This window comes from Amblyomma americanum, chromosome 2 (genome assembly GCF_052857255.1).
Source record: "Amblyomma americanum isolate KBUSLIRL-KWMA chromosome 2, ASM5285725v1, whole genome shotgun sequence".
NCBI classification, from domain to species: domain Eukaryota; kingdom Metazoa; phylum Arthropoda; class Arachnida; order Ixodida; family Ixodidae; genus Amblyomma; species Amblyomma americanum.
In genome coordinates this window covers 94,130,170-94,151,074 of record NC_135498.1, presented here as the reverse complement: position 1 = coordinate 94,151,074, position 20,905 = coordinate 94,130,170, and the positions used below count along the sequence as shown (strand labels likewise).

At 49.6% G+C, this 20,905-nt stretch overlaps 1 protein-coding gene across 1 annotated transcript in view; it reads left to right on the top strand.

Annotated features, from left to right (window-relative positions):
- The first annotated feature begins 6,244 nt into the window (after nt 1–6,244).
- Nucleotides 6,245–20,905, top strand: part of LOC144118824 (neprilysin-1-like) — a 29,206-nt gene continuing 14,545 nt past the window's right edge. Inside the window, exons 1-9 of the mRNA XM_077651626.1 lie at nt 6,245–6,357; nt 8,149–8,229; nt 9,221–9,382; nt 14,140–14,226; nt 15,815–16,017; nt 16,925–17,107; nt 18,043–18,129; nt 18,846–18,976; nt 20,247–20,478. Of these exons, the coding sequence (XP_077507752.1) occupies nt 6,318–6,357; nt 8,149–8,229; nt 9,221–9,382; nt 14,140–14,226; nt 15,815–16,017; nt 16,925–17,107; nt 18,043–18,129; nt 18,846–18,976; nt 20,247–20,478 (1,206 nt within the window). The 5' untranslated portion in view covers nt 6,245–6,317. The remainder of the gene's footprint in view (nt 6,358–8,148; nt 8,230–9,220; nt 9,383–14,139; nt 14,227–15,814; nt 16,018–16,924; nt 17,108–18,042; nt 18,130–18,845; nt 18,977–20,246; nt 20,479–20,905) is intronic.

The window sequence follows — 20,905 nt, the reverse complement described above, 5'->3', positions numbered from 1 at the left end:
TTTCATGGGATAGCAAAAACAGTTACCTAGGTCAACAACCTGCGCTATTCCCGTCGCTGTAGTATTCCGAGGTCGCGGCGTAGTGTAGTATTGCGAGTAATGTGCCAATACTTCATAACGAGGAGCGTTGCATTTGCTGCTTATAGGACGCATTTTTTACGATAGATGTCGAAAAGACGCATGTTGCTTAGAGCAAAATGGGATAAAGCAGATTTCCTTTTGCACGTTGTGAAACAGCGTCCACAGAGAGATTCTTGACGTTTCACGAAACACCTGGTACGCGATGTCGTCACCTAAGCTGTAAGTATGATTTTTTATTGCCTACCGATCCTCCTTTGACTCGCTATTTTCAGTCTCGCAAATCTTTGCCGCCGAAGTTCACCTATACAACTGTCGTGAGCAAAGTAAGAGCCGGATTTGCAAGTTTGGTCGTGTGTAATAAGCGTTTTTGATTGACAAGTGTTTCTGCCATCGTGTACCATGGGTCTTCTTGACGTCTGAAACTACGAATGAAATGTTGTAGTGTTTTAGGAGAATCCCCCAAGGAGGAATAGATTTGTAATAAGGGTGTAATTACTCACTGGCATCCACCCAAGTGCAGCCATACGTCAACGAAGGAAAGCTATACAGCTTCCACAGAAAGTTTGCAGTTAAAGAAAAATTCCTCCTGGTCCAGGGTTCGAACCCGGGACCACCGCTTTACCGGAGCAGGGGAGCTACCAAATGAGGAAACCGAGACGGCCTGCATATGGTAGGGCGAGAGCGAATTGGTCAGTAACTCGAAGTGGGAACAGTGTTGGCCTGATGTTGTAGGAGAATCCGCCAAGGCGAAGTAGGTTTGTAATAAGAAAGTAATTACTCAGTGGTGTATACCAAAGAGAGAGTGCTCTGGTAACGGGGTCCCGGGTTCGTACCCCGGACCAGGACAAATTTTTCTTCAACTGCGAAGTTTCTGAGAGACCTGTATAGCTTTTATTTGTAGCCGTATGGCTGCGCTTGGGTGGATGCTAATGAGCAATTACTTCATTATTACAAACTACAAGTGATACAGCAACCCACGCCTTTATTTCAACGACAATTAATTGTTCTATGCCATTTTTCTAGTTATTTATCATGAGCATGAAACATGACTGGCAAGTTCATTCGCCCTTTCTTAACTACCGCTCATGGAATAATACTGTGGAATACTGTAATGGAATAAAACTAAACTGTTTAACACTAAGCCCGCGTCAGCTCATGCTCACACTGATATCGACTGCTTGGAAAAAAGAATTAGGCTGTCGTATATGTATCTTTATGGGGCCTTGATTCGCAAGCACGATAGCCGATCGCGACTCCTTGTATAGCACGCGACTTAAAATGGCTAAAGTATCAGTAGACATGAGAGTGCCTAAACAGCCCATATCCGACATGTAAATTATTTTCTTTATTTTACTTTTAAATCGACCAGCAGTGGTTCACATCCTACATGGTTTTGTCAGCTGCTCTTTCTTACGCACAGCACTCCAGATATCTTCCCCTCCGGTACCCCCTTCCCCCACCTATTTTAAAGCTGCCGCGGTGGCTGAGTGGTTATGGCCCTCGGCTGTTGGCTTGAAAGACGCGGGTTCGATCCCGGCCGCGGTGGTCGAATTTCTATGGAGGTGAAATTCTGGACTCCCGTGTACAGTGCGATGTCAGTGCCCGTTAAAGAACCCCAGGTGGTCGAAATTTCCGCAGCCCTTCACTACGGCGTCTAAAATAGCGTGAGTCGCTTTGGGACGTTAAACACCCTAAAACCAAACCAAACCACCTATTTTAAGCTTGAACTCTTCAGAAGTACACCCCCACCCAGGTCAAAGTGGGCCTCAGGGCCAGACGCTGCGCAGCTGCAACTTTGGGAGGGAGAAAATTCCCTCCCACAGTTCCTGCTGTAAAACGCAACATGCACACGTTACCGCGATCGCTTCCGTGCTGCGCGTGAAACCGTCGGTGTAATCCGTTGTCATCAAAGCCTGCATATTGGCATATTGAACATTGGGTTAGTGTCCCTTGCAGTCCAACGCGTTACAGCAGTGGAGCAGGAGAGATTCGTTCTTTAAGCTCACACTGTATTCTGTTTGCTTGCAGTGTACTTACAAGGCGCAGTCTATCTAGATTTTGTTTATAGTTTTTTCGTGCTACTTCGTTTATGTGTAACTACTCACGTGATGCAACCTAATTGTAGCCACATTTGGTCTTATTTCTTTTTATTTGCATAAGAGCTTTTCTGTATCTGCATTGGTTGTTTCTAGTACTTCTGATTTTATCGTTCCTATTTGTTACTGCTTATTAACCGGCTTTCCAACTGAATGTTCCTATTACTTCTCAATCATTATCTTCTTGCCCCGCCCACCTGCAGCAATTTTAAATGGGATCAGCAGTATGTCCAAGTACATAAATAAAATAAATTTATGCATGGCAGAGCGCCTCAGGCCGAGCTCCCATCGCTGATTTCTTGGCGCTCTCCTTTTTTTGTGTTGTGCGCCTTTTTGGCTTCAGGCATTGCCCATTTGTGCGTGTCTTTCCGTCGGTTTGGAGTGCTCCTTTTGGTTAAATAGAGATTGTTTACTTTTTTCTTTGCTTGACAGGCCCCCGCCGAAGCAGAAAGAAGAGTAAGTCAACCAATCGCTTGCCTTTTAAACAATTTTCACGCTTTATATTACTTACACCGAATTTTGGAAAAAGGAAGTGCACCACTGAGTAGTCATGCTTTCCAGTTCAATAAGACTAGGAGTCTGGATTGCGTCTGTTCTCAGACAAATAAATTAAAAAATGAAAGTCGCATGCATGCGCTTTTAGTCAACTGTTAATTTTTGTTCATAAAAAAGTAACATATTTCCACCGTTTCGGCAGGTACGTGTTTGGTAATATCTAAAACAAAACAAATGTAGAGATAACGGTGTATAGATTTGTAGCCCTGTGCATATCCACGTTACTCCGTCGCGAAGCCAAAATTTGAGGTTGCTAGGTGGTTGACCTATGGCCAGTTCGTCAGTGTTGCTGATACGTCTTCGCGCGAAATGGTCTGAACAGCATCGCTCTCCGTGCCCGGTTGTCAGCCTCCGCAACTAAAGCTCTAACATAAATAAGGAAGAGAACAAAGTAACGTAAAACGCAGTATGCACTTATGTCCCCTTCCGGCTTGGCCGTTTTGTGTAGTCTTTTATTCCTATCGTTTACCACCCACACTTTTTGTTTACTTTCTGTTGACTTTCTACTAGATTTCAATTCTTGATGATTTTCTATTGAGTTTTTACTAGATTTAATTAAATATATATATGGCCGTTCATCGAAAATATGTTCAGAAAAACTTCATGGTTGCGTTCATTTCTTTTTCAGTAAAGCGAAGCTTGTCGAAAAGGCAGCGAAGGTGTAAGTATTCCATGACTGTACAAAGGCATGCATACATACGGTGCATACATAGGCACCGCCTTCGTGAAAAACATGCAAGCCAGTGGATTTCCGGATTTCCCATTGAACCATGTAGTGAAACACGCACGGCATCCGGGCGTTCTATATTCTAAAATTATGCGCATAGCACTCCTCCTGAACCTTCCCAAACTATGGAGCTTCATGGGTGACTCATACATCGCACTAAATACCTTAATCACTTATTGTATGGCCTGGGAGGCTCATATTAATGGCACAAGGTTCACATCGTTCGGTGACGTAATAGTAACATTTACTGTTGTTAGGTCTGCTTCCTAAACAGCTCTTTTTCTTTTTTTTACCAAACACTTCTTGAGTGTTGTTTCGAACCAAGCTCAGGAGGCGTTTGTCCTTTGTATCTACGCGTATTTTCCTACTCATTTCTGACGATATTTTCAGCTTTGGTTGCAATGTGAGTGTCGCTGTTTGTTACGGCGTCAATTTCGCCGCAATTTCGTGACTAAGTTCCCCTAAGCTTGGCTAGAATTATAGCTAGAAGATGGTCTATGCCCTGCTTCACTTGATACAAATGGAAAGTCCCTTCTTAATACCCGCGGCGCAAACGCAGTCTCCTCTGTCTCCATACAAATTGTGGCCGCACTGGAGTGAGCGACAGAGTCAGAGATGTGAAAGAGAGAAAAAGTGAGTGGGTGCGCGTGGAAGGCTGAGTGAATGAAGAATAAAGTGAAGAGGGAATGAAAGACAGACAGAGTGAGTAATTGAGTGGGGAGTGAGACAGTGAGTGAGCAGTTAATTCGCGACGACTGGGTTGTGAACGTTAGCATCCCTGGTGGATAGCACAGAAGCCTAGAAGGGCACACTTGCAGCTCGATGGTCAAGGACGTGTGCGACATGTCGCCCTAGGCGAAGCCAGCGAACGGGACGAAGGCACTGCGTTGGGGCGGCGCAACTCCTCTTCCATGTGTAAAGAACTTGGGGAGGTAGGCGGGCGGGAAGAGGCAGTACCGATATTGTTGAACGGGAAGATAAGTTTAGTGCGTGTGTTTTGTGGCAAGGTAGCCACTGCACACCTGACAATAGAAAATTTCAAGTCGATTAATAACTCTGTCTTATTCAATTGCATGTAAAGTGAAATTGCTGCGGGCGAGGTCATTTCTGGCTCTAGAGAAGACTAGGCACGCTACGTGCGTTTCGGGAGCAAAGATAACCCTGTGCCAGTGGCATAGTCAGAAATATTTTTCGTTGGGTGTTAGACGCCGCTGGTAAAAAAAATAAAAAGAAAGAGAGCCTGTGCCCAAACAATATCTTATTCATTTTTCTGCTGTAATAAAGCTGAATGGATAGTTTCTTTGTTCACTGTAATATACTTAACACGAGCGCACACGGGACTCCGAGGACTTGATTCGTGAAGAACATTTATTTTCTCACAAACAAGAATAACACTCCTACGAAAAATCGCGGATATTTGGAAATCTTCACGTAATGTACAACAACACAAAAGCTTCTGCTCTACAAAAAAGTCGGCAACTGCGAACGAATGGCATCTGTCGAAACTTCTATCCATGCTTGTGAACCTGCGCTCGGACGCAGAGGCGCTTAAAAAAATGCGCTTTTTGTTTTCGTGATAGTTTACGATCATTTGTAGTTCTAGACAATGCAAGGGTGAAAAAGTAGACTGGCAGAAAAGGTTTGTTTTATTGGATGAACTGTGCCTACAATTAAAAGGAATGCCATACGTCGGGCTAGGCGAAGAAGAGTGACTGTTTACTGCAAAAACTTCCACTCCTATTTGAAGAACTATTGTTGTCAACAAACCAAAGCTCGATCTTCTTATTTCCGTTTGTACATTTTAATATATCGATGCGGTGTGAATAGCACGGGCGAAAAAAAGGCCGAAAAGAGGGTGGGGAGTGGGGGATGGTCGGGAAAAGCAGCGCTTAGATAATTTCTGGGGGTGTTCTGACACCGAACCCCCCCCCCCCCCCCCCCCCCCTCTGGCTACGCCCCTGACCTGTGCTGCACAACGTTTTTGTTACCGATGCGAGATCCGCTGCTGGGCGACGCGCTTGTTACGCAAAATACACAGGGTGTCTCACCTACAATTTTAAGCCATTTTTAAAACTAGGCTTTTTGAGTTAGAAGAGCGCTTTTTTTTATTATCATTGTCAGTGGCAAACTACATCAGAATACGGCTAAGGCGTACTAACTAACATGCTGGTTAACTATAATATTCAATAGTTAATTTTTAAACTCTTACTGTCAGGTTCTGTAATTATTGAGAGTCGTGTAGCCCACCGTAAATAATATCCATATCAATTTTTAGGATTTTTTTCTTTTTCGACGATTTCCGTGAACTGAAGATATTGCTTTGCCTGCAAACTTGCCAAAAGCTTATGCATTTTGGGGCGATGTAGCCGAAATTTGTTGGGCAACAGCGCCGAGGGCAACCACATTTTCCAAATTCTAAAAACTGACACAGATATTATTTAATCAGTAATTAAAGAACATTAAAGCAAGAGTTAAAAAGTTAACTTTTCAATATTAATTAACCAGCCTGCTAGTTATCACGTCTTAGCTATTTTCTGACGTACTTCACCGCTGACAATGCTAAGCCGAAAAAACCGCTCTTCTAACTCAGAAAGTCTATTTTTTTATAATTTTGTAAGTCCTAGGAGAAACACCCTGTATGTGTAACAAGCGCATTATTGGCCTGCTCCTTCTCAAAATAAAAGCATGGGTCGTTTCGCTTTCTGCTTCCTGCATGCTTGTCCGCTTTTCTTGCGCTTTGAAATAGCGTGGCGTTCCCTCACCATGTATTGCACTGCAGCGCGCAGAAGCAGCCGGACACGTTCTTCAACACGTGCGTCACCGTCATCGCTGTGCTGATCGTCATCACGCTCATCTGCATGACCATCATCTTGCTCAAGTGCTTCGCGAGCAGAGACAGTAAGCGAGCCGGGGAACCGAACGGCCTCGTTTTCATTTGCGCGCGTTTCGCTGTTTTCTCACCGCACCCATTTCTAAGTATGACTTTTGATGTGTGGTCAAAACAGTGTTCAGCTGAAGCTTTGTGAGGCTGCCTTTGCTCCATTGTGAACCTTGGCGTGAGTGAAACAGTGCTGGATCAAAAGAGGGAGCCATAAATAGAGAACAGACGCGGAACTATCAGGGTGGTATTTCTGAGCTATTTCTTGAGAGCACGTAGTGCAAACGTTGGAAACCTGCAGTCTAATTGCTGCAAATAACCACCACCCTTTGGTTTGCACATTATACGGCCTCCGTTGCCGCTCCTCCTTCAGCCCACAAATACTATACTACCACTACTACTACTACTACTGCCAAGTCGGCAGAGAAAAGGTTCTCACAAATTTCGCAGCCATATGAGCCAAAGAAATGACCGTGACAGTTGTTATAGCGCACAAAGTTTTTTGAAGAATACCTCTTATCAACTCACCCTAAATTGGATAGACCGCTTCTGAGAGCGGAACAATGTAGCACGGCAGAGGGAAACTTCTCAAAAGCAGGAGCGACTGAGTGATTGACCTTACTGCGGAAGCTGTGCCAGTGCAGATCTGTGGCCGGACAAATAGAGGCAAATAGTTTGGTGAGTGTAATCTATTTACTGCCATGTGTAGCAGAGAGCACTGAATATATCTGCCTAAACCTTCAAAAGTGCCCACAATACTCGAAGCGACGGTTCAGTGTTTGTGGGATCCTGCCAACAAGTACAAGTTAGCGATTCGATCTCCCACTGCAGCGGTCGTATTTTAACCCTTCCAATCACTAATTATTATCCACTGTAGGAGAAATTTCAAATTCTCAAACTTTTACGAAGAACACGGAATACTCTCACCTTTCAAAGCAATTATTTCTCCAATTTCATTCGCGTCCTCATGAGTAAACACCGACACACGGTAACTCATTCTTTAGGGGCTCAGTGAAGTCAGTACGGAGACAAGTTAGCGCATTTTAGGCCCTATCGGGGTTGCAAATCAAGCAGGAAGAAACGTACGCTGAGCACAGCTCTCTTAAAATGCAAAGTGTTGTAACCGCTGCGGATTAAGCTAGGACAGAGCGACTAAGCAGCATGTGCATTCGCCATATTAGGCCCTAGAAAAGAGAGCGATCGATCTACACCGAGCGCTTTCATACAGATAAGTGAGCGTAATAGTAGCGGCCTCATTTCGCGGTGCGCACAGTCGATGACACTGCGCAAAAACCTATGTCTTGAAAACAATTTTGCGCATTCATTACTCATGCCTGGCTTCACATTGCGCCACGTGACTTGGCGCCATGTTCCAACTATAAGCTGCATCCGGATCCCCAACAGCAACCGCGAAACCCAAAACAAATAAGTTGAGTGTCCGTGTGTACACGACGTTACATAAAGGATTCGCGGAGATGCCGTTCAAAAATGTGAATTAAAGCACTAATATTTCAGTACATAAACTCATGCTGTCTATTTTCTCAGAGTCCTTCACTAGAATATATGTGCCGATCGCAGAAGTGCAGCTGTAGCACATAGAATGTGCAACTTTCCTTTTAATTAAACTTGCTGTATCGTCTGGACTCATCTCCTGTTAAATGCGCAGTAAGTCCTGGGAGTCGCTTAGCCGCTAGGAAACGATCGCGGCGTTCTACGCAAGACCTTGTTGCGAACTGCGAACAGAGAACGGCCGAAGCGGATATGTTCCCACTCCCCTTTTCGACTCACTCACGTACGCTTGTCTACCGCAGTCTGCCCTCACCCGGAGGTCCCGTACAACCCGTACACCAACACGGCGCTCTCTTGCAACTCCCAAGAGTGCCGTAACTACGGTGAGCCATTCAACTGCGACGTCCATATTACAAGCGTCGCAGCTTGAGCGCTTGCGACATGGCAGCGGTCGCCGTTGTACACTGGGTCTGGCCAAGGCCACCTAGACTACGGAGTAGGCCCCCGCACTGCCTCCTTTTATTGGTCCTCTAAAAAAAGTATAAAAAACAGCATAAACGAAAGAGAGAGGCTGCCCAAACCAGCAAAGCTTTGACCGGCTTAAAGCCAATTCAAGATATATGAAAAGGAGCTACAAGCTCAAAAGAAAAAAAAATCTAAATTTAAACGGAAAAGCATGGAAGTAAAAAACAAAAAAAAAATAGAACAGCAAAGTTGCAGCACAAAGTCAGTCACAGTCAGACAGTCAAAGCGCAGTGTGCAGGCGGTGGTATGGAATGAGGAGGATCCAATCGGTGCCAGGATCGTCGCGAGCAGAACCATCTTACTTGCGTGACGTCACGTCGGCGCATGCAAGCCTTCCAAGTCTAGTAGGTTGTTGAGGATGGGGTTCCAAGCAGATCGCAGGCCACCAGTGTTGGAGACGGACGAGCCCTTGAGTAGGCTGACTCGTTCAGCACCGCAGGTGCCGTCCCTTCTTAACGGAGTCTGACATCGTAAATCAGGGACGGGACCTGCGCTGTTGAACAAGTCAGTCTACTCAACGACCCCTCCGTCTCCAACTCTGGTGGCACCGGTGGCGCTGAAGCGCAATCCCCAACAATGGTGGCCTGAGATGGGCTGGCACCCCCATCCTCAACAAGGTGTTGTTTTCACAGTAAGATGCACAGCGTAATAGCCGAGAATCCAAGTGTTAACGGAATAGATAAGTTAAAAGAAAAGGTAGGAAATGTTATAATTTAAGTTGGCTGCCTGTCTTCGAAACCACGCGGTGGTGACCACGACGGGCTAATAAACAATTTCAAGGAACCAGTGATAACTGCTAGAGACGGCTCATACCAGAAAGGCGTTCCTGCTTGCTGCCGCATTCCGCAGTGGACATCTTCCGTTCGAGCCTGATGCCGTCGATGGAGCCGTGCGAGGACTTCTACGAGTTCGCCTGCGGCGGCTGGGTGAGGGGCGCTGTGGTGCCCCCGGACGAGGTCACCACTAGCGTGCATTCGCGCCTGCTGCGTCGAGTCGAAGACGAAATAGGAGGTGAAAATGGGCAGGCTCTGAACAGAGAGCTGCATTCGGATCACTCCGATGGTTAAATCGCTGTGGTTGTGCTCGCACATGACGTACGCTGGTTGTTCTTAGGGCCGGCCTCCCAAATGATGAAAAATCAGACTAACGTTGCGACCTACACTGAAACCCAGAAGGACTAAAAAGTGCCACAGGTCTCGTTGCCTCGGAGCTAATTGCTCTGTCGCAACCTTAAATCACTCCAGAGAAATCATTACTCCCTCACTTACAAGCTGCAAAAGGACATGAGTGAGTCGTTTAGTGCCGTTTTACGCACTTCTGGCTTTAGTGTAATGCCAAAGTTTTGCACCGACTAATCTGTACTCAGCTGTTTTTGTTGGCGCTCTTAAAGAACTGCATAACTGAACACGACAAGGCAGTTGTAATAAAGAAGCTCCAGCTTAGAGTTTTTTTCAATACCAAGATCGCTGGTGTCCATGGGCAGTTAACGACAGCCAAAGAGGAAAAGGAAAAACACGTTAGCACGTTTGGCGGGTGAGTAGGGGAGATATTTTGTTACACCACCCACGCGCAGGTTGTGAACCATCAGTACCTTTGTGGGTTACGCAGGAAGTTAAGGGGGCGCAGTTGCAGCTATGGTGTCATAAACGGGGGTGGGGGACATGCCGTGCTAGGCGAGACAAGAGGATGGAGTGAACGTCCTGCGGTGGTGCGGTCCAGCTGGCTCATGTGACAAAAAAAGACTTGGGGAGTTAGGAGGGATGTGTGGCAGATGGTGTCGCGATGGTTAGGAACAACCATACTGCCTGTACGTGCGTTTTGCGTCAGCATAACCACCACTGCTAGGCCTGACAACTCTTGAGTTTTAGCATAGCGCGATCCGCTATCGTGATCCCCTTCCTCGCCACCAGTGCGCACGCGCTGATTGGTTCTGACGCGGCAGTCGTGCGAGCAGCTAACCGGCCCCTGGCGCCATCTGTCGCCCTTAGAGCGATGTATACATGGTGGTGGTGGAAACATTTATTGCCAAATACCGAGAGGGGCAAACCCCCTAACATGGCACTAGGCATCCCTTAGGGCGCCGTCCTTACAGGGCAAAGGACAACCCTTGGAGGGCTACCCGTTTCAGGGCATCGGTAATTATCCGGCGCTGGTCAGCAGCAGCGGAGCTGGCCAGGGGAGTCTGCCAGTATGACTCCGCCGTGGTGGGGGATGGAGGGTGTGGGAAGGCAGGACATGTGAGGAGGACATGAAGGAAGTCTCCCGGTTTCCCGCAGAGCTTACAAGAAGAAAGGAATAGATCAGGGTAGCGGGCATGAAGGAGAATAGGGTAGGAAGCAGTTGGGGTCTGGGGTCGGCGCCAGTGGGAGGCCTGGGATAAGGTTAGGGAGGAAGCCGGCTGTGCGTAAACGCGCCGGGTATCTCGCTAGTAGGCAAGGATATCTTTGAACGTAAAGCTCCCGGGATGGCGGAGGACGTCCAACTCCGGCCTGGAAAGTGAGACCTCGGGTGAGGGAGTGGACCTCCTCGTTACCCGGGAGGCCTGCGTGTTCGGGGGTCCAGATAAGGATTACGCGGTGGGTGGGGTGCCAGAAGCGTAGAAACCGAGCCGCTGTGCGGGATATCAACCCTTTGGCGAAATTGGATAGGGCGGATTTTGAGTCGGAGATAATTCTCGTGGCAGAGGTGGAGGCAAGAGCGAGTGCTGTGGCCGCTTCCTCTGCAATTCCGATGAGTCTGTGGTGACGGGTCCTGATGCGATTAGTCGGGCCTGAGAATTAGTGACAGCGAGAACCATGCGGGAGCCCGACGAGAATGCTGCCGCGTCCACGTAGGCTACCTCGGGACTGTCCCCGTAGAACTTGTGCAGGGCTTTGGCGCGGGCTGTCCTGCTTTCTCCGTCGTGCTCGGGGTGCATGTTCCTAGGGATTGGAAGGATGATGAGATGGGAGCGTAGGTCTGGAGGTAGGGGAACGCCTTCGGTAGGATGGGTGGTCGGGGTGATGCCTAGCTGACAGAGTAGAGTGCGGCCTGCCGCGGTACTCGACAGGCGAGTCAGCTGTGCTGTTAGGATGGCTTCTGTCAGCACCTCAAACGTGTTGTGGGTACGAGGTTGAGGAGCCGGGTAGTAGAGGTGCTGGAGGGTAGGCGGAGGGCAACCTTCGTGCAGCTCCTGAGGAGCGCGTTGATGCGGTCTCGCTCCTTCTGCTTTAGGGGTGGTAGGGGAATGAGTACGCCGTGCGGCTCGTAATATAAGCTTGGGTGAGGCGGAGAGTGTTCCGCTCTCGTCTCGCAGACCCGCGCACCGGTTCGCCACGCGCCGAATGAGACGGGTGGCTTGCTGGGCTTGGGTCTGGAGAGTTGGGATGGCGTTGCCATGCGCGCCGTGGGAGTGAAGGACGAGGCCCAGGATGCGAATCATGGAGACCAGGGGAATGGGGTGGTTTCCTAGAGTGAGTGAGATGGGAGGGTTGGAGGAGTCGTGCGGCCTGGGGCGGTAGAAGAAGAGTTCTGATTTAGAAGAGGAGAAGGCTAGGCCGCGCGCGCGAGCGTATGAGTCGATGATGTTGAGGGCCGACTGTAGGTTGTGTTCCATGTCGGCATCACTGCCTCGATTAGCCCAGATAGTGATGTCGTCAGCATAGAGGCTGAAATGTATGTCGGGTATTTGGGCGAGTTGGTGGGGGAGTTGGAGAAGGGCTATATCAAAGAGGATAGGAGACGGTACATCACCCTGAGGGGTTCCCCGTGCTCCCAGTGAGACATCGGGCAGCCGGTGGTCGCCCATGGTGAGTGTGGCTGTTCGTTCGGAGAGGAAATCGCGGACGTAATTGTACATCCGCGGGCCTACGCCTAGGGCGTGGAGGCCCTCTTGGATGGCTGCGTGGGTAACGTTATCGAAAGCTTTTGTTAGGTCGACGCCAAGGATAGCCTTGGTGTCACCCGCTGGGGGAGTCAAGGATGTGGCGCTTTTGCTGTAGAAAGACGTTCTGGGTGGACAAGCCCGGGCGGAAACCAAACATGCACGAAGGCATAAGGTTGTTGTTCTCCAAATACCGGCTGAGCTGGGTCTGGAGAACGCGCTCCATGAGCTCCCCACACACTAAGTAAGAGAGATGGGACGGAGGTTAGCGGGGAGAAGTAGTTTGCCGGATTTGGGAATAAAGGCTACTTTGGCGTCTTTCCACTGAGGTTGGAGGGAGCCGCGCAGCCAGCATTCGTTGAAGTAGTCGGTTAGGGCTTTGACGGAGGGGCAATCGACGTTGCGGAGAGCCTTGTTGTACACTCCGTCGGGGCCAGGAGCTGAGGACGCGTTGAGTCGCCGAAGTTCTGCCCTCACTTCCGCCTCGGTGATCGGTTGGTCGAGAAGGTCGTTGGGAGAGCCTGTGTAGTCAGGGTGGTCTGCGGAGGGATATGCCGGGAAGAGTTCACGAAGCTCTTCGAGAAGTTCCTGCGGGGAGGCATCGGATGTGAGTATGAGCTTTATGAGGTTGTGTTTCTGGTGTGTCTTGGACTGAGTCGAATCAATGAGATGGTGGAATAGGTTGCAGGTCTGGGGCATGCTCATGTTGCCGTCCAGCTTTTTACAGAGAGGTTCCCAACTTTGGCGAGACAGAGTTGCAGCATGTGTCTCAATCTCCTTGTTGAACCGGGCCAGTCGGCGTCTGAGTGTTCTATTCCAGCGCTGACGCTGCCATCTCCGTTCGAGGCCCGCCTTGGCGTCCCATAGGTGCAGGAGATGGGAATCCATCGCGTCTTCAGGGCAGTCCTCTGGGAGTTGGCGACTCACGGCGCGGACGTCACGCTGGAGTTGGTCGCACCAAGTGGCTATGCCTGAGATGGTGTGTATAGTGCGGGCTGCTCGGGAGGTGCGGAACAAGTCCCACTTCGTGATGGTAGCATCATGAGAGGGTCTACGTGTTGGGCCTGCTTGTAGGAGAATCTCGATAGTGCAGTGATCACTACCCAAATTTTTCTGGGTGTTACACCACGCAGCGTGAGGGAGGCGGTGGGTGAAGGTGAGGTCAGGAGTAGTGTCTGCGCAGACGCTGTTCCCGGTTCGAGTAGGGGTGGTGGGGTCTGTGAGGAGAAGCCAGTCTGCTGAGCTGCGAGCCATACCCTGCGCCCCATGGGTGTGTCGGCTGTGTAGCCCCAGGCCGTGTGCGGGGCGTTGAAGTCCCCTACAATCTGAAGGGGGCATTTGTATGCGGCTCGCTTAGCAAGCGTGAATAGTCGGTCGAAGTCGTGCCGCAGGCACTTCGGGTGGCTGTATACGTTGAGGATGAAGAGACTAGTATCCTGAGTGCGCTGCGGCACGAGTTCGATGAGGAGATGATCTATTTCGGGGACGTCTAAGGGGTGAGAGATAGTGAGCGCACGGCATACAAGAAATGCAACCCGAGGGGGTGTAGGAGAAAAGGGGACGATGGGCGCGTAGCTGGGTAGGGTGAGGGGAGTGGAGGGCTCTTGCGGCGCGAGCACGTCGGGGCCGCCTGCCCGAGCTAGGAACTGGTGAGCAGCCCCTGCTTGGAACCACAGCCTCGACATGAGCAGTGGCTCCCCGCGGAAACAGATCACGGAAGCGGATCGCAGATCGCGCTATGCTGTACAGCGCTCTAATAATGTGGTGAGTTATTACGTCGCACGGGAGTTTAAGTGTTCTTTCCTCACGAATGGCTCCTCCTCCTCGGTGTTTGAAATGAGCGGTTGTAGAAGGACCTCGAGCGAAATTGCTGCCTCTTATATGGAGACTTGCTGGTTCCGTGCAGAGATCCTTAACAACACCGTGGTAACGTACCGAGACCAGACTGCGACGCAGAAGGCTGCCGCACTCTTCCAGTCCTGCCTCAATGTCGGTGAGTCTGTGGCGACCTTCATCATGCTCATCATCAGCCTGAGTGCGTCCACTGCAGGGCAAATGCCTTCCTTGCCTATACATCTCCAACTCACCCTGCCATGTGGCTGCTGCGGCCACCTTATCCCCGCAGCTGGCACAGGACAGGGTTAACTGCCAGCTGCAGGAAACGCAGCTTAGCTCCTGCTATCGCATGCGGCGAAAGTTACGTGGCAAATTTTTATTGTATATTATTTTTTCTACGTTGCTGAAATAAAAAAGTGCGCAGCTTGGTGGGCGCATTTGTGACAGCGATCTTCGGAAGCTACTATAAAACTCTCACTATAACACTCGATGCTTCCTTTTATCCGACTCATAAGATGACAGCAGGGTCGATCGCTCGGAGAATAACTGAAAGGGAACATGGAATGCAGGTTACGTGTCTATTCTTGCGAAAAAAAATCGCTTTGACTAGTTCCGGAATTGGTTCGCGCGCGGGACCGCTAAAAATTATTGAGGTGCTCTATCTATAAATACAGTTTGCGTTTAAATATTTGTCGTATTTTTTTCTTTGAATTTCTGTCAAGATTTCTCTGGAAAGATCGTACAAACGCAATGTTGCATGTACCATTATAGTCAAAACCGGGCACGTATCGGCGCTCTCCCCTGAACATGTACATATTTCAGAACATCTCCCCATTATAAAAAAAAACGTTCTTTTCCTGCACTAGGATAACGGGAGAGGGAGCAGCATCCTTCTCGGGCGGCCATTCTGCGAAGTAAATCACTTTTTTTTGTGTCATGAATACCAACCTATGCTTTCAAACGGGCGCTCTATTCCTGCTGCGTTAAGCAACAAGATTTTGCGCATTCATGGCAGGCAGGCCAGACAACATAAAACAGCTGCAGATGGGGAGGGCTATCTCAGTACCCGCGTATTCATCATTATCGTTAACGTCATAGTCAACCCAGTCACGTCACGTTCACTGCAGGACTAAGGCTAATGACCCTCTTTTTAGTACCGTCCTGCACATGGGCCAAGCCTCGTCAGCCGTTTTTGCCCACTACGGCAGGCGAAAATGGGGAGGAGTTCGCTGCACGCGTTCGTCCACGAACTAATTTCCTTTTTTTGAACGGATGAACTGTGTATTCATAATTAGGTGCAGTGCTAGCATCTTCTAGGCCCTCGCAGAAGCACGCATGGTCCCCGCACGCACCGATTCAGAGCCTGAGAAGATGCGGTCAGGCTCACCAGCCTTCGTTAGTCGGAAGTGGAGCGCGAAAGGTGTGTCCCCAGACGACTTGCCCCAATCTGCTCTGGCTAGGCAAAGCCTTCGCTTCTATTAACTACTGCCCAAAAAATAGTGCCACTATTGTAAAGGAACTTTGGCAGAAATAATGCGAGAGAGCTTTTTTTGACCCGACCCGACAAACGTGCTTCGCTTGGTGGCCGCTACAGTGGTGCGTTACTTAAAAAAGGTCCCTTATCCCCGCAGATTTTCTAAACTCACATACCCACCTCACTGCCCGCTACCCTCTACTGCGTTCACCTTCTCTTGCAGTCCAGTCCACTAAATTATTAAGGCCATCGATTGCGTGTGTTTCCGTAGACCTGCGCAACAGCAAGGGCACGCGGCCACTGGAGGAGCTGCTGTCGTACGTGGGCCTTCCGCGGTGGCCTCTCCTGAACCGGACGGCCAAGTTCCCCACCTACCTGATCCTGGGCAACGTCATCCGGGAGCTGGGCCTGGACGCCATTGTCTCCGTGCGCGTGGGCCTGGACTACTACGACAGCGACCGCTACCTGGTCTACGTGAGCAGCACTGCATTCCTCCTCCTCACTGGCCGCTGTCGCGTCGATTGGTCGCAGATGCTTCGCGGGCGCCGTGAGTACACGGCAGAGACATCCTGGTGAGAAAAACACGTACGGAGATGCATTTATGACACAACTGCCGGAGAGTGCGAATTGTGTGAATAAAATGTTGGCATGGCATCGCGGTAACTCGAGTGCAAGAGGAGGTCCCCAGATTACATGTTCGGCGCCTTGCACAATCGTTCTGGTACGTACAAGCAAGCCACCTTAAATTTCTCTTTCAGCCTTCGGTCTAGAGCGAAAACTTGTTGTTTCTGAATTTCTTCTCGGCATAGTAATGAGCTCATGCAAGGCGTAACGATCCGCTGTCACAAAGCAAAGATGCCGAGCCGTTGGGAGCCATGAGGTTGATCGTTAATGCACGAAGAGATAGGAGAGAGATTTAGCATAGCGCGATTCACGGCCGCTACCGCTGTCGATCACGCTCCAGTGCGCACGTGTTGATTGGTCCCGACGCAGTAAGCGCACGCGCGCAGCTGGCTGGCACCTGTCATCATCTCGCGCCCTCTGGATGATCTGCGCGCACGCAGCGTCTTCCCATGCAAGCGCATCGCGCTATGCTAAATCTCTTAAATCACATGAGGAACAGGCCCGCATATAGGCGCGGCTCCTGGTGGCGCAGAAAAAGAGCTTCTCGCAAAGCTCTTTGCGTCAAGAGCGACAGACAACGGGTCATTAAACGGGCCTTGAAATGTGCAACCGCCGCGAACTAGGAACAGGTGCCCAGAGAGACTCAGCAAAGGCGTGTTGCTGACTGCTTTTTCCGCCGCCAGACGCCGCGACAAGTAGGGACGCAACGCACTCCTAGCGCACCGCCTGAGCTTCCGTTTCCCGCGCACGTGCGCAGATCGGGCAGCCGTCGTACGGCGTGGAGCCCATGGTGCTGCGAGGCCGCTACCGGTCGCCCTTCTTCCGCATCCTTCACCGCTACAAGCTGTACATGTACCGCTGCGCGCTGCTCATGGGCTCCAACGTGGCGGCCGCCGACCTGGTCAACGAGATCGTCATCTTCGAGGCCAAGCTGGCAGCCGTGAGTCGGCCCTATCACTTTGAGCTGTCCCGCCTCGCCCTTCCTCTCTTCTTCGCCCACCAACGCCCTCCATGAGTCATCTTACGCCTCACGACCCCTGGGCCACTCAGAAGGAGACATCGTCTATCCTGCAGGCAGTAACTTAATTTTGGCGCGGTAGCGTTGGCAGCGATGAAATTGTTTATTTTCATTTTTTAGCAGCTCCCAGTTTGCGTGACCTTTTGCTCATGAAGCAGGCATTGTTATATACGCGGTCTCAACTGTAAGCCCTGTTAGTCGCTAGCCATGTCGATGAAATTTCAGTCGCAGAGACTTCGAAGCAGAGGTGGCATTTGTACTATGACATGCTTGTTTCGAAGAGCTGTGCCACTGTTTAAAAAAGCGCGAGGCCTGAGCTACGAGTAAAGTCGGCCCTGATGCCTCGAGATAATCACCCCCACCCCCCTTCCGCCAACAATCCGTATTAATCAAACGCATTATGGTGAGCTCGGTTTATGCAGGTTGTACCAACGCAACATAGACTACGGTGTTAAAGATAACAGTTACGTTGTCAGCACGGAGGTGAGACAACAGTGCTTTGGCCGATTTGTGAAGGAAGCAGGAGTATAAAAACGAAGTAAATTACCTCACGAAATGAATTGAGGAATTTTCAATTTGTGACAGGCGAGGGAAAGTTCAGATTAGGAAGCAATACAGTGCGGTAAATCGCTCAGTTTATTTTTTAATACGCAATTTTTCTGCAAGCTTTTCACGCGTTCAAGAGTAACTGCTCGAAACTACAGAGAAACACGAGAATGGGTGCGCTAGCGCACGAGCTAATAGCGACTGAGTCTTCCAAAATTTGTACTTGCGTTTGGCCATCCAGCTCCTCTGGGCGTTCTGGCCATGCATCTTTACGAGAATTTTTAACGCTGTGCTGATGTTTGCCTTCGTAGATATCGGAGCCGGAGGTCGTAGCGCACAACCCGAGGAGAGTCTACAACCTGATGGCTTTGCGGACGCTCGAGGGCGCCATTCCTGAGGTCAGTTTAGGCAAGTTTTGAACAACCGCTGGCAACAAGGTTAAAGGCACCCTACGCCCACCGTGAAATGGTTAAAACGATGTACCTTCAACATACATTTAAGATGTAACTTGGACGGTAGTGGAAAATCGACCTTATATTTTCTGTTTTTGTTCCAATAAACTGGTTCTGATTCTTAGTGGCAAAAATTGGCTCCGTATGTGATATCGGTGGGACTAAATTTTCTGCAGGTCCGCGCAATCTTTACCTGCTACTCGTGTTAAACTGTTGTAATATGACTTCTTTATTTGGATGCCTGTTTCAAATCTAAAGCATGGTATTCACGTACGCTTTTAAATTAATTTTTTGTAAGGCAAACATTTGCATCGAGTATCTTAGGACGCCCATTTAGCGACATTTGTTTATTGAGCGACGCTGAATGTAAGATAACGCCAGTCGTCCGTGCAACACATGCATGCCACGGAAACGTACAAAGCTTCGTTAAAAAACGCCATTGAATTTAAAATGCGAAAACATGGAATTAAGCCCACTTTTTGTTTTGTTTCAAACATCCTGAGATGAAGTACAGCCATTCAGAAGAAATTTGCGAGGCTCTCGGGCTATCGCGCCAGCGATATTGCAGAGACACAGGAGCTAGAACTCTCTATGGTACCGTAAATGATAAGTCCCAGCGATGCACGCTAGATTGCTTTGTGCAAACATCCTCTGTTGCGTAGGTTCGGTGGACGTACTTCCTCAACCTCGTTCTGCGCGACGTGGGCGTGTCGATGGACCTCAACGACCACGTGGTCGTCACACACCCCATGTACCTCAAGAAGCTCTCCAGGCTGCTCAAGGGGGTGTCCAGGTAAAATAATGCACCACGCCTGCCTCCCACTCGACAGAAGCGTCCGTGAAGGCCATTAATTATTCCTTACTCCGCTGAAGTGTCTGCAGCGTCTCTCACTGCCCTAACGACATGGTCTTTAAATTCGGCCAATCATTTCAGTCGTCTTTGAAGGTTTCCCCACAACGCCACACGGTTCTGGCGCACGAAAAACCTGTCTCCGTTAAAGTAACCGTTAAGACCTACTCATACATCACTCTATAGATGTTTGCGCACAATACGTATAGTTCTTCAAGACTTACTCAGAGGAGAGGGTGTAGACAAGTTAGCCAGCATCCCAGGCACGGCCCCATTAGCTCAAAGTAGTCGGTCAGTGTGAACGTGTAAGCACGTTCGTGCAATGAAATCAGTCATCTAGGCGTCATATGTGGCATAAATAGTGACCATAGAGCTCAGAACCTGTGATATGAAACAAGTACATATTTTTCGGCGGGATTCTCTCGTTTTATGCTAAATAGCATTGGTTATCTATACTACGGTGTCCAATGCATGGATTGCTTGGCAGCGCTTCAAGGATGCCAAAGCATCCTCGGGAACATTTCCTCTCTCAAAGCGCCCCTATCGCTTCACCTTCATATATTGTGTCACGTTTTCGTTCCGAACTGCGCATGTATGTAATTCGGTACGTATGTTAGCCCAGTACCTGATCGATCTGGATAAGTCAATTCGTCTGTGTCCTAGGTTTGTGTCGGTGGGGCTAAGTGGCCGCAGAGTAATAACAACGCCTTAGCTCCTTTGATATAAGAAAAGGAATAGACGCTAAAAAGCTGCTTCGAAGAGTAGCTTCACGAAACGGCCGCCCCGTGTATGATGGCATTTGACAGCAGGCGACAAGTCACGACAAGTATCTTGTATAGTAGGATGCAAATGAAGAACTAAGCGGCAAATATCTTTTAAAAGGGGCCCTCATTCAGGTAATGGCTTCGTCCAACCGTCATGACGTTCGTCGCGGTTAATCTGGTTAATCGGGGCTAATGCCCTTGCACCTGCCAGGCATCTGCGATGTCACACTAGCTGGTGCTAGTGTGACCCCGACGTCATCACAATTTGTCGACGCCATTATCTGGAGCAGGCCTACTTTAAGGGAGCATTTGGCACTTCGTTGTAGAGTTGTATCCGACTGCAGGAGGCACCGGCTGTTCTTGATTTACGGCCGACTTGTTCGGTCTGCAAGGCCTCTTAGAGTGGCTTTGCAACCAAGTACGTCGACGTCCTTGCCGTTGCCACGCAGCTCGATGGTGGCCAACTATCTGGGCTGGCGCGTCGTGGAGTCCTTGGGCCAGCACACCATGGGCCGCTTCCGGCAGGCGCGCTTCCGGTTCGACCACTACCGCTACCTGCTTCTGGAGCCCACCGAGGTTCCGCGAGAGTGTGTGCGCCTCACCATGCGCCTGCTCAACTTCGCCGTAGGCAGGCTCTACTACGACCGGCGCGTCACCAAGGCGGGAAACCGATACAGGGCGGTGGGTGCTCCGCTTCATTGCGTCCCCGTATGGACGCGCTACTTGTTCGGTTTAGGTTACACTGCCGGGATATAGTGTGCCGCGAGTGGAACCTTAGTAGACAATGCGGGTAAAGCCATCTTAATGAGCGCAGAAGATAGTTTTCTAAATTGACATCTACGCGTTCTAAATGGGCTACACAGGGGCTCCTGTGAGTGCGTGAGAAGCAGAAAGTAATTTACGGTTTTAAAATTACATAGAGGGGAATAACTGGTCCCGCAGGCTGTGCGGTCAGGTGTGTGAACCCGTTATGCACGAGACGTTATGTACGAGATGGCGCAAGGGCATCTGCGACCAAAGAGCTTCATGCCACGCGGTGTTTAAGTTTTGCTCAATGTGGAGTCAGAGACCCATTTCCCAAGCATTTCACCCTAAATAAGCCGAGCAT